General features: G+C 48.3%; 1 protein-coding gene across 3 annotated transcripts in view; it reads left to right on the top strand.

The window, feature by feature from the left end:
- The window catches only part of LOC139061140 (ATP-binding cassette sub-family C member 3-like), an 83,563-nt gene that overhangs the window by 60,435 nt on the left and 10,320 nt on the right, over positions 1–12,808 (top strand). For all 3 annotated transcript variants that reach the window (XM_070540759.1, XM_070540760.1, XM_070540758.1), the window contains exons 21-24: positions 2,577–2,915; positions 4,413–4,514; positions 7,837–8,025; positions 12,189–12,347. In XM_070540759.1, the coding sequence (XP_070396860.1) occupies positions 2,577–2,915; positions 4,413–4,514; positions 7,837–8,025; positions 12,189–12,347 (789 nt within the window). The remainder of the gene's footprint in view (positions 1–2,576; positions 2,916–4,412; positions 4,515–7,836; positions 8,026–12,188; positions 12,348–12,808) is intronic.

The raw sequence follows: 12,808 nt of genomic DNA, 5'->3' as shown, positions 1-12,808 counted from the left end.
ACTTGCGCGCCGGGATTGCACTTCTAGCAAACGTTCCGCGTACAAACGAACGTAGCATACAGCAGTGTGTGCTGCCGCTTTAAAGGCGACAGGGCAAGCGTTATCGCGACAAAAGCGATAAGGGTTGCTGGCGTAAAACGCACAACCAACGCCTGCGTAACTGCCCTATCGCCTTTTAAGCGACATCACACCCTACTAAATGCTACGTTCGTTTGTACGCGGAACGTTTGGGAGCACAGTAATCACGTCACGCAAGCGGCCATGTTGGCCATGTCACTTGGTATTGCAATGGCATATTTTTAAACTCTGGCTAAATTTAGCTGGGACACCCAGCTAAATTGATGATTTTAAAACTGATAATTTTTCAGCTACCTTCTCTAGAGTAATTTTTCTTACAAGCTCTGCCGCAGCCCAGATGCTTTTGGTTTCATTGCTATCGGAACCCTACGCAGGCTTGTACACGTTGCAGCAAAATGTAATGGATTATAATTGCAATTAGTTGTTTAAAAAATTCGATCGATTACAGTCACCAGTTACTTCCCCACAAAAGTAATTCAGCATTACTAAAAGCAATTGCTCATTTTATCGCTAATTCCCCTCCCCCTACGTTTACTAAGATTGCACAAATAGAGTAAATAGAACGAGCTGGCCTGTCTCTTTCTATACGTCCCCTTGCAGTCCTTGGCACATTGTTCATGTTCGTTAGGAATTGCTTTTAAGAATTTTATTCGCTAGTCTTCCCTAGTTTTCTTGCGATAACACGTGGGCAGCAACGCTGACAACTTGCGCGGTGGACACACTGGAGAGGAGGGCTGTATTGTAATGCACAAACGCTTTGCTCACAAGATTGTAGTTACTCAATGCCGTGATGCTTGGCTCTGGGATCTCTGTGAAGTGCAGCACTTCATCGAAAACCCTCCCCTCCCCTGGGGCTAGGGGAGGGCACTCCCGATCGGGCCAGCGAAAAATACAAATATACGGAAAGGTCGTATATAACTTATTCCATGGCATAAACGTCAGAAGTGACCATCGCTATCGAGCCATAGAAGCGCTGTTTCAATTTGTCAGCCATAATGTGGTGGACCTGGTCTCGGTGCCACTCACTGGTTAACCATATAGAGTTAAACGGCTAATTGTAATAAACGCCAACGAATGGTCATGTTCCTTGAAAACGTAACTAAATCTGTAATGTTCTTATTGGAAATGTGCGTATTATTCAGCACTAAAAGTACTGTTCTTTTGTTGCAATCTCGAAAAAAGTAGGTGCATATGAGTCACGTAATTTCAAACGGATGGAAACGTACGCGTTTAACAGCCAAAAGCTTCTGTCTGCGTTAGCGAAGAATAATTGAGGAGCAGTTCTTTCCGCTAATTGCAGCCGCCTATAAGTGCTTCCAAAAGGGAGGGAGTGAAATTTATTATACGATTAAAAATGTCGAGGCTGCACATCTAAGTGTGCAAACTTGTAAGCCTATCATGTTAAGGTGCTTGAGGTGTAGCTGTAATGCGAAAGAGATGTAACATGCATAGAAAGGAAGGCAGGTTATCTAAAAGTTTTCCAGACCCCGCTCGGGGAAAGGGGGGGGGGGGGCAGCGGGTAGCGAGAAAAAAATTTAAGAAAATGGAAGAAGCTGCAGGACCCTCATTGTGAGCAGATCACCCATGTACATGTTTTCATCCCTTTAAATTCTTTAGTCTCCCCCCCAAAACAACAATAAAAAATCGAAGCTGCGTCACATGTCAGAGCTTGTTCCGTGAAAAACGTAACATGTTACACGTAAGTGCTTGTTAAAAAACGATAATTGAATGACAGTGAGCGTTACAGAACACTGAAAGTAAGTGTTAAATAACGAAATGGGAAAAAAAACGTAACGATGTAAAGTAACTAATTACATGCAATTACATACGACTCTGCTCTACGGGCACTTGAGGTGCCTTCTCACCCTGACACCCTGTCACAAGGTGCGTCCTGCTGTCCTGGCATTGACGACGCCCTGCGCGTGGAGGCTTAAGAGGTCTATATAGACACGCATTGCATTTAGTTGCAAAAACGACAAGACCAAGTCAATGTATATCCACGCCTCGCTCAAGTGGCTGTGCCCAACAACTAGGAGGTGTTGCACTGCCCCAGCCAGGGCAGCTGGCGTGAGCTTAGTACGCATACACACGTTTGCATTCCTGCTGAAAAAGCTATGCGCATGCCACACGAACCATGGTGCATATACTAACATAAACGGAACGCACATTGAACGTCAAGCTGAATCACTCTGATCCTATAATTGAGGGTTGGCGAACGGCGGTCCCACCTCGTGCGCCATTGATGTGAATTTCCGTTAACGCTGCAGCCGGCATTTGTCTTCGCGTCAGGGTTGTGGTACACTCCGCCATGTCGATGTTTCTGCCGCCGCAGCAGAAGTGCTGCAGAAGTGCGCAGCAGAAGTTACGCGGCCTGTCACACTCGCGCATTGTTTAGAACACCGCGCGGGGAGCTCAAGAGCAACCCTTGCAATCGCTTTCACTGCTCCGGGGTCAAAACTGCCATTTTTTTTTCTTTTCCATCTTCCTTCCTCTTGCAGAGGCACTCGATACAGGCGTCGAACGCGGCACGCTACCTGGAGAGCCGGAACCTGAGCCGCATGCTGCAACACCTGACCGAGACGCGCGACTCGCTGAGCACGGTGCGCTGCCTGGGAGCGGTGCCGCGCTTCAAGCAGCACTACCAGCGGCTGTCGGACCTCGGGCTGCGCGCCTTCGGGGGGTTCTGCATGTGCTATCGCTTCTCGCGCTTCGCGGCCGGCCTGTGCGGCCTGGTCGTGGTGCTCGCGGCCCTGGCGTTCTCCGTAGCGCTGGCGGGCCGTGAGCCGCCGGAGCAGGCGAGCAGCAGCGTGGCGCTGGCTCTCAGCTCGTCCCTGTCGGTGAGTGGTTGCCACGAACTGGCCGCCTACGTAATATGCCTACATAGGGAAATGCACCGCGCACAACACGGTCGAAGCCAGACGCATCGCTCGGCACGTGATCGTCACTTCGGAGCATGCGGTAGGTTTTCACTGTACCCGCTCTGCAGGCTGGGACAGGGCAGCCGAGCGAGACGAGACTGCCGTTTCAGCAATCGCCCGACGGTTCTGTGCGCAGGCCCGAGTAAGAGCGGGTACGAGAGAGAAAGTCTGGGTGCTGTTGCTCCTTGAATATCTGACCTTGGCTAGGTACTACGAAGGAGAAGCTTCGTTGCTCGTTTTGTATGCGTTTGACCTCAGGCGTGCCGGCACTGCGGAGTGAGGTCGCGTGCCTGTGCCTAGGTACCGTGCGTCATCCACAAGTTTTCCTCTTGCCTCTCCTCGGATGCTACCGCTCCCCTTGTGTAGGGTACCAAACCGGACGTGCATCTAGTTGACTTCCCTACATTTCCTTCCTTCTTTCCCTCCTCCTCCCTCCTTGGATGTTGCTCGCGCACTGCAATGGCGGGGACGATTGTTGGCGTGGAGCCGCCGTACCATCGGGGAAGCGTGCTCGTCTCGAACCCAGAGGCCCGGGTTCGATTCCCACCCAGACCGAAACGTAGTAAAACTTCATTTCAAATCAATTAATTTGCTTTGTTTACAGGAACCTACCAGAGACATTGCCCTTCCCGGGCTCATGCAGGAGTGGATACTTAGAACACAAAGAGAAGTAAATTTATACTAATTACTTGACATAATTGCAAAAATATAATACATACAAAAGTGGAAAAACATGGCAATACACTGGATGTAGAAGACATAAATGAATGCTCGAACAAGGCAATATCATACTCAGAGTGTACTCCAATACTGGACTCGAATTTCCACAAAAGCTGATATTACTAATACATTGAACAAATGATTCCAACGAGGCGGAGTTCACTGCCTCCTCAGATAACGTATTCCAATAATAAATTGTGCGAGGAAATAAAGAGAACTTGTGAACATTAATGTGGCTGACTGGTTGTCTGATAGTTCTACTGTGCTGCGTTCTCTCTGATCGTTTGAAAGGATCGTTTGAAAAGTTCTCGTTATAAAGTTGGTAAATAATTGATAATCTAGATATTATCCTGTGCTTCTCAAGTTTTTGTAGGTTGGCCCTACTACGTAAGTTGCTGACACTAGAGTGATGGGAGTAAACAGAATAAATAAAATGTAAAGCTAGGTTATGCACTCTTTCGATTTTAGTAATCAATTTAACGTCCATCCGAGCACTTTCCGACGTGTTTTTAATCTTTGCGCTGTCGCTCATTTTTGTACCATCTTTAAGAGACGCTGATGCCGACGGATTATCGCGCAATGGGGCATATAATGATTTCGCATTAAATAATGTATTCACAGTGATGATTACAAAAAGTGCAGGGGCACAAAATTAGTCCTTGAACTGTGTAGCACACTCTCTCGTATTGTCCACAGATCCCGATGATGACTGTAGCCCTGTGCCTGTCGCTCTACGTGGTCCTTCAAGGGACAGTATGCTTCGAGCGGGACCTCGAATACACAGAACTGCCCGCAGAGGTGAGCATGATACGTTGTGGGGAAACGCTAGCGGTCTCCTGTGGAGACAAAATAAATAAACAGTGTATTCTGGAAGAAAAAAAATATATGCAGATCCAACGCCCATCTTCATCCACGTGACGCGATTATTTAAATGTCATATACTATGAAATGGTATGCGTGCAATGTAATTTTACGTTTATCCTAATCAGCGTGCAACCTCTTATACCACGTTTAAATATATGCATTGCACAGGTTACAAATTCAACTTCATGCAAGGTTTATTTATGTTTATCGCATTAAACACCGTTCACAAGCTATCCGTGAATCTCTACTGATTGCGCGGTCGCTGTACCTTGAAACACCGGCATTCCTGGATTCGGCTCGCAAACTTTACGAACCGTCTTGTGAAAGGTACAGCGCGTGTCGCTCATAAATTGGATGATCGCCCATTGTCGGAGGAGAGCATCGGTAGCCACTTGTCCAGGCCTCGCTTAACATAAAAGACCTTAAACGCATTGCTAAGTCAGAGTTGAGGACAAGCGCAGTGTGTGATAGACCCCCTCTATTTAGAAATGCAGTTTAGCTTGGAAGCATATGCTTGACTCGATCTAGATGACGGGTGGCGAGAACGTTCCCAAGACACACATTGCGTTCACATGCGGCGTTAGCGCCACGCAATATTTTGACCAAGTCAAGTACTGGCTTCAAGTTAAGGCACGTTTCTGGATACGGGGGTTAAAACTCGTAGCGTGTATCATCGCGCTTATGCACACAACGCCATGACCCTTCCCAGCATTTTATTAACGCCTGAGATTAGGGGTGTCAAAGTGGAAAAGGATTATGTGTTTTAAGTGTGGGAAGCTGGTCATGCGGTAGAGGTAGGGAATTGGATAGCTTAGAAGGGCAGATTATATATGTACCAAAATAAGGTCGACGTATAGATGGAAACGTTTCTCTTTTTTTATTGTCAAACATTCCGGCTGGTGGGCCAGCATTTGCCGTCACGAAGATATGCGGGTAGTCTGCGTTAGCCCACCATCAGATGCACTTCGCTCCTTGAAGAGGCCGGGCGTGTGTCGAGTGAGCTCCTGAAAAACTCACACTGAATTTGGTCAACTCAGTTGTATCATGGATTCCAGACGTCAAAGAGGTGCTACGTAATGCTAGCGCATCTCTCTCGCACTTGCCGCTAACTGACTTTTTTAAACTGTTTTGGGGTAGCATTTACGCTGCGGAATCACACCAGGAGCATTCAAGCCCTGGGCGCCGCCGCGGCCACCGTGCTATCTCACTAACGACGGTGTATATGCGCGGCCTGCTCGTGGAGGCTCAGAAGGTCTCGAGAGACGAGGAGTGCCTCTTGCAGCACGAACAACGTAGACACCCTGTCAACGCTGATCTCAATCAGCGCAGTGGTGTAGCAGGGCCATTCTTCTTTGCTCCGCAGCCAACGTGAGAGTCGAGTGGCTCGCCAAGCAGGTTCAGGAACTCCTGCTAGCCCTGCTAGCAGGGTGCGTGGCGCAAGTCACGTGGTGTTTTCCGCAAAATAGCATTGGGATAGGTGTGCCGAACTTCAACGTTGCCACAGCAACCGCGCTCCTGAAACTCTCGCCGCTGCTGCTCCCAACTTCTGGAAAGTGAGGTAACACATTTCAGTCCCTGTCCTTGTCGAAGCACATTCTGTTCGCGAGACAAGCCAAGTTCGGAGTGGGGTGTGTAAGCTTGAAAGTTGTTTTTTGACTGTGAGTCTGAGTGTCAGCCAGTAACAGAGACATTCACGTAATCACGGCGCAGACCTTCATCGTCCGCTCCAACGTGCCACTGAAAAAAAAAAAACAGGGGGCGCCTGCTTCACTACAACAGTTGCAGAAGTTTTGCAGGCTTGAAGTTTCGCAGGCTTTGGCTCGTAGAAATGCCTGTTCAAATTTGGCGCCCATCTACTCCGGCGAGCTGACTGGAGGCTGCAGAGGGAGACGGCACACCAACATAGCTGCTCTTCCGTCTTCACGAACATGATGTCAGGACCTCTCCTATATTTGTTTCTTTAATCCATGCTTGCGCCCATACAATTTCTCTCTATACTACGTAGAGCGAAATCTGGCTCTCCTGCACTGTTGCGTGAGTGGGGATGCAGGTATATGGTCATTTCGGATCAGCATCGTTCTCGGAGAGCCAGGACACCTTGAAGGCGCGCCTGGCTAGCATCATTCCATCGGTCACAGTGTTCCATTTGCTACTAAAGCAGCACGTAAAGGGCTATGTTATCTTTATTATAACATCGACCATGTTTATTTAAATAAATTATGAAGTCTTGTCCTTGAATGTACTGTTATATCAAACGTAAAAAGTTTCAGCGCGCCCTATAAAGTTAAAGGACAGACGACAAGATTCCCGCTCGCTTTTTAACAGCTCGCAGTCTGTTCTTGCTTTTCTTCGTGGCATTATGCATTGTGGCAGAGTAACGTTTATCGAAAGATGTAATGTGGGTGAATGAAAACCTTTTACGAAGATTTTCTTTTAAGATCGCATTATTTGTGGGCCATATCCACATTTTAGATGAAGTCTCGTACAACAGCAGCCAACACAAGCCTCGCACATCGATATACCGTCATTGCCATGACGCCATAACGCTCGCTAGAAAGTTCCAATAGACGGTGGTGCCAGATTTCCCTCTATAGGTATTATAGTGAGAAACTATGCTTGCACCATTGATGTCGGACGCCTTCAACGCCATTGGCGGCGTGCCTCATCATGCTAACGTTCTGAGACGCCTGGTATCTGCTGGGGTGCTGTTTCTTCTACCGAGCGTGCTGAGTTGTTTCTACATGTCGTACCCGCATTCAGTTAGAACACCGTCCGAGGAGTTAAAGTTCGACGCTTAACCTTGCTATTACTGTAAAATGCTTCGCCCTTAGCAGGGAATCTGCCAAGTTCTTTTATTTCTCCTTTCATACAGCATCTCATTCGTACTGCTTTCTTTCACGCGCTAAGAGTAACCAACTTTGTAACACTTTGTAACACTCCTTTGTAACACTTGAATGCTAGTAAATTCTCTAATGTGTCGTGAAGTGCCGGTTGGTTGCGAGACGCGGTTGAACTCTGCGGTGCGCTGCTCGACTGATAACGTGTTACTGCATTGGACGACTAGACGTATTGAGTATTATGAACCGACTCCCCCAACAAATTTATTTGAGGACGTATTATTCTGCGCTTCGTGCGCGTCTTACGTTTCAGTTCACAATGTCCTGTGCTCAACTCGAATCGCCGCCCTAAGTTCCACCATGTACGAAACCCCCGCTCTTTGCCCCCTCAAAATTAACGCATTCACTTCTCGGTACAGGTCGACGTCGAGAAAAGTGCCTCGGATGGAGGCCACGCCGGCGATAGCCTGCTCGTCGCACCAACGCTCGGAGACACCTGGCCCAGCGAAGGTCTAGTGGAGTTCGAGAAGTACTCGGCCTCTTACCGTCCAGAAGTACTGCCCGACGTGCTCAAGGGTGTCACCTTCGTCGTCGAACCCAAGGAGAAGGTGAAGTAATCCGTGCGATCTGGTAGTTTGTCTGTTGCCTTCCATGCGTGATCCCGATGAACACTTGTCGGGTCGGCCGTCGAGTGAGGCAGTGTCCGAAGAAGCGCTAGCGCTTGATCCCTGGGTCAAGGCAATTCTTTTCTTCAATTGCGAATATTTTTTATGAGGAATCATATGATCCAGTGTTCAACCATGACCGACAAAGCTAATACCGTAGTGTCTACCTTATTTTACTGAACTGCCGGTGTAAACCACAGGTGGCGATGTAATCGTTAACGCGCACTCCTTTTGTGATTTTGGTTCTTCGAGAACACCAACGCGACTCAAAAATTTGCCAAACGCATTGTAGTTCCACAAAGCACCACTAGATGTCGTAACCAGCTTCGCTACTGCGAAACATATGAAGCATACTTGATTAAATCAAGCAGGCAACAACGACTGGCGGCTCAAGGCACTTTTTGTGCTTTCTCGGGCTTATTTGACGCCTGGAAAAACTTTTTTTCACGAGTTTTTCATACTGCTCTACAATTTCCTCAGTGACACTTGTCATCTAAATATAATAAATGAGAAGTTGATTATTTAATTAAGACTAATTGTGTACTTAGGCGGAATGCAAAAAATACTCCGGGTATCTCGAACGGACGAAAAACAAGTTTGCTTTGGTTCTGTCAAACTACGTGGCATTTGCATATTTATAAATCTGGGTGCATGACAGTTAGGACACTCTGTATACGCTGTTAGCAAAGCATATACAACGCTATATATTCAGTCAACCAAGGAACCACCGGCGACACGACACTAATCCCGTTGCACGGCGATAAGTCGGGACGCAAGCCAGCGAGTCCCCAGCTTTTGTCCTCTTCGCTGCTTCATCCATGCCTTCTACACTTGCGAAATCAAAGGAGCTCAGACACCTAAAACCCACTTAAAGCAACAACGTGAAACTATCACTCTCAGATGTAGCTATAAGGACATGACTCCAAGGCCCATGAGCCTGTCCAGTGTTAGTCGAATAACTAAGATACAGCGGAGTACCGCACAAACGATTGGCAATTTTGATTGCCTAATTACGACACTTCGTAACGTATTATGGTCCGCTTGATGTTCATGAGCCATGTTGTTAGGCCTAATGATGAAACTGGATCTTTGTATTAACACGTGTACATGATTGTCTTTATTGGGCGACACGTTTCACCGCCCAACAAATGTTATCGCACAGCACAGGACGCGCCTGCATGTATCGAAAGTTTCTGGAATGTTATCGATGCTTCCATCCACTGTCTGTGGCCACACCTTGTGTAATCTGATTTCATGTGTGCGCGACGCGAATAATGTAGAACTTTGGGGAAGGCACGCGGGCCCCAGCCATTACTCTGGAACATTCGACGACAGATGTACAGAAGCCGACATGCTTGACCTGCTGATGAAATTTCCGCCGATCGCCGATTGTGTTCGCTGCCGTTGCCGTTCTTTGAGTGTAGCCTGTTTTTGAAGGCACGTGTTCGCCTAATAAAATGCTAGTTTCGTCTTTCCCAGTTTGGCTGCTTTCTTCACCGTCACTGCCACGTGACAGTATTTTGTCACGCTGAATAAACACAACCAGACTGCTTACGGTCTCTTTCCACATTTGTTGGGTTCTAGAATAATGCCTCCTTTTTGTAAAGTGCACGGACCAATCACCGACTTTGTTTGATGCCGCTGCGCTGGCCACACCCGAAGTGCGTAAAGTTAGTGCTGCATTATAAACTCTTGCTTAACTAACACATATTGCCTACAGCGAACAAAGCATCTATTGACTCGGCCTATCATAAATTGTGACGTTATGGTGCAGGTCCGCATGCAGAAGGTTTTTTAAATTCTATATTAACAGGGTAGTGTAGAAATGCACAACGTCAATCAGCTAAGGTTGACCTCTACTCCGAAATTACCGAAGGATCAGTTTCAGTGAAGAAGGCTACCTCCTGTGATGAACGTAGTTGCGCATGGTTGTCTCACTTCGTCGTACGACGAACATTGAATCAGTAGGTGCAGGGATAAGTAATAATGACAGGCATTAAGTGGCTCAGGCAGCCTTTTAGGCTACTTTCTCGCATACTGGTCGCATGCCTCCTGCCATCGAAATTTCTTTTTTCTTATAGGGCGCTTACAGAGCGGGCTCTGGAGTCGGAGGAGGCATGAAAGGTGACCGATGGGAGAGAAGGATGGTTGCGGAGCACCATTTTTATGTTTTGAGTCCCCTGAAGACTTGCGGTTAAGCCCTCCGCAAGAACACCTTACAATAGCCTATAAATTTATCGGGCCCTCCAGCTGGCACCAGTTTTGTTGGAGAGTTGGAGTGCTTGACAACTGAATTGTGTTAAGTGCTACAAATAAAAGGCCCATTCGTGAGTTCGATGCACGTTTTTATATCTGAAAACATCTAGAATTTATGCCTACAATATACTATGCTACAAAACGCTTTATTTTTCTTGGCTAACTTGACTGTCAAGAATGGCTGAGCGGAAGTTCTCTGGGATCACGAACGCATTGCGGCCACATCGCTGATGCAAAAGGTCTGATGAGATGCACGCGCTCTTGCGCGGGAACTTTGTGTGTCGGAAACAGCATGCAGTGGTCGGCTTTTCATTCGCATTTCTTCGCATTCGCACGTTCGCATTTCTGCGTTGTCTGCATGGGCCGACGGCTGCCACTGTAGCTTTCGTCGGCGTAGACCGCTGCGCGTATATCGTGCCGCGATGCGCAGCTGTTTGTGATGCCATCGGTGTCGCGCTGTCGTGGTCTCCGTTGTGGTATAAAATGCCAACTTGGTCACGCTGCCATCGCGACCATCATCGGAATCCCTCGTCGTCACAACGTCATCTTCGCTCCGCCATCGCTGCTGTCACGCTTGTTGTGCCGTCTGTATACAGAACACGTAGCCGATAATTTGTGGCCGTCATAAACAAAGCACCGTTACCGGGGTCAGCAATATACTTCGGCAGTATCATTGTTGGCACGCCCGTTTGATTTCTGCAATCCGTAGAAGCTGTTTGCTTGATTTGGCGGCAAAAATCCGCAGAACCCATCTCACGATGAAGGTCGACGTTAACCCGACTAGCATCGAAGCAATGTAGCCGCACGCCGTACTCCAAACGCCGAAAGATGCATGGAGCCGGGCTCCTCTCTCACGCTTCACGCTGCTCTCGTTGTGCCATCTAGTGTCGCCGCCACGAAGTCCGCGCGTGGCGCAGGTTAGATTCCGCCACGCACCGGAGAAATCTTAAAGGGCCTTTCTTTTTTATCGTTGAAGAGAGCCACGTACGCAGCGGCACACAACCATTTAACTAAGCTCTCATCAAGCGTGTTCTTTGAAGAGCGGCGTATATCTGGGCGCGCATACGCAGTAACCCATGATGGTGTCAAGAAGGTTCGTTGAAGAACGTCGCGAAACCAGGGCCACAAACCCAAGTTGGCTCAACGTTCCGTTTCGAATCCTCTTTCGTCAGAACAGCAGCCCGATGCACTAGCAATTAGACCATGAAGTGTCAGTGATCTATTTTGGCGGGAGAATGGTCAGACAGACAGACAGACAGACAGACAGACAGACAGACAGACAGACAGACAGACAGACAGACAGACAGACAGACAGACAGACAGACAGACAGACAGACAGACAGACAGACAGACAGACAGACAGACAGACAGACAGACAGACGCCGGAATGTCCGCCACGTACCGTAAGAATGCAAATCGCATTAATAATCTTCGATGGCTTATTTTTGTTCATATTTATTTTGTGACGACTGTGAAGGTTGGCCTCTTGTAATGCTCTAGTTCGCGTCACATTGAGTTCTGTTCAACTTCTTGAAATTGTTAACAAATGCGCTACTAGCGTACAGGCGCCCAAATCTTTAACTGGCGTGCGGGAGCGACGACTTTTCCGTGCGTCAGCGCCGTTTGACGGGGCGAGGCTGGAAACAGTCTGAGGCTAAGCGCATGCGGACAAAGCGCGCTCAGCTGGGCCCATCGTATGCCAGGCTGTTTCCAGCCTCGCCGCGTCATACGGCGCTGACGCCCGGAAAAGTCGCCGCTCCCGCACGCCAGTTAAAGATTTGGGCGCCTGTACGTTATATTCCCACACGATTGGGCAGCTTGTCCTTCACGATCAGTCGTCAACGGCGCAGGTGGGTGTTGTCGGCCGCACGGGCGCCGGCAAGTCCTCGCTAGTGCTGGCCCTGCTCCGTGTTCTGAGGGCTTCGCAAGGGCGCATTCTCATCGACGGCGTCGACGTGTCCACGGTGCCGCTGCGACGCCTGCGCTCCGCCGTCACTGTTATTCCCCAGGTGAGACGAGAGCGTGACAGTTTTGTCTATCGCGATAGCAATGATATGGACACTTTCGGTAAATTTTTTCCGTCGCCGTGATGTTCCTGAGATCATACATAGATATGTTCAAGCAAAAGAGCTCTAGCGCAGAAACCCGACACTAACGATTAGGCTATGGACTCTTGCCTCTGCAGCGGAATTGACATTCGTTAAGAATTTCCCGCGTGCAAGAGAGGTCTCGTAGGTGCGATGGCTCCGTCGCTTCTGTCCAAGCGAGAGCACCATTGAGCGCTGCGTCGCGCCATTATGCAACATCCGCGTAGAGTTTTAACATCTTTCGAGGAGTGGTTTTTGTCGTGTCCCATTCAACTCATGGCTCTTATCCCCTATATGGAGGACTGACCAAGAACTTGGTGGGATATTGCAAATTATACCTACAAATAAAGTTTCAGGTACTCTATGAGTAAGTGTTGTTGGAA

The sequence above is a fragment of the Dermacentor albipictus genome, chromosome 6 (genome assembly GCF_038994185.2).
Source record: "Dermacentor albipictus isolate Rhodes 1998 colony chromosome 6, USDA_Dalb.pri_finalv2, whole genome shotgun sequence".
NCBI classification, from domain to species: domain Eukaryota; kingdom Metazoa; phylum Arthropoda; class Arachnida; order Ixodida; family Ixodidae; genus Dermacentor; species Dermacentor albipictus.
Note: the sequence above shows the minus strand (reverse complement) of the source record. Positions and strands in the feature narration are given on the sequence as shown.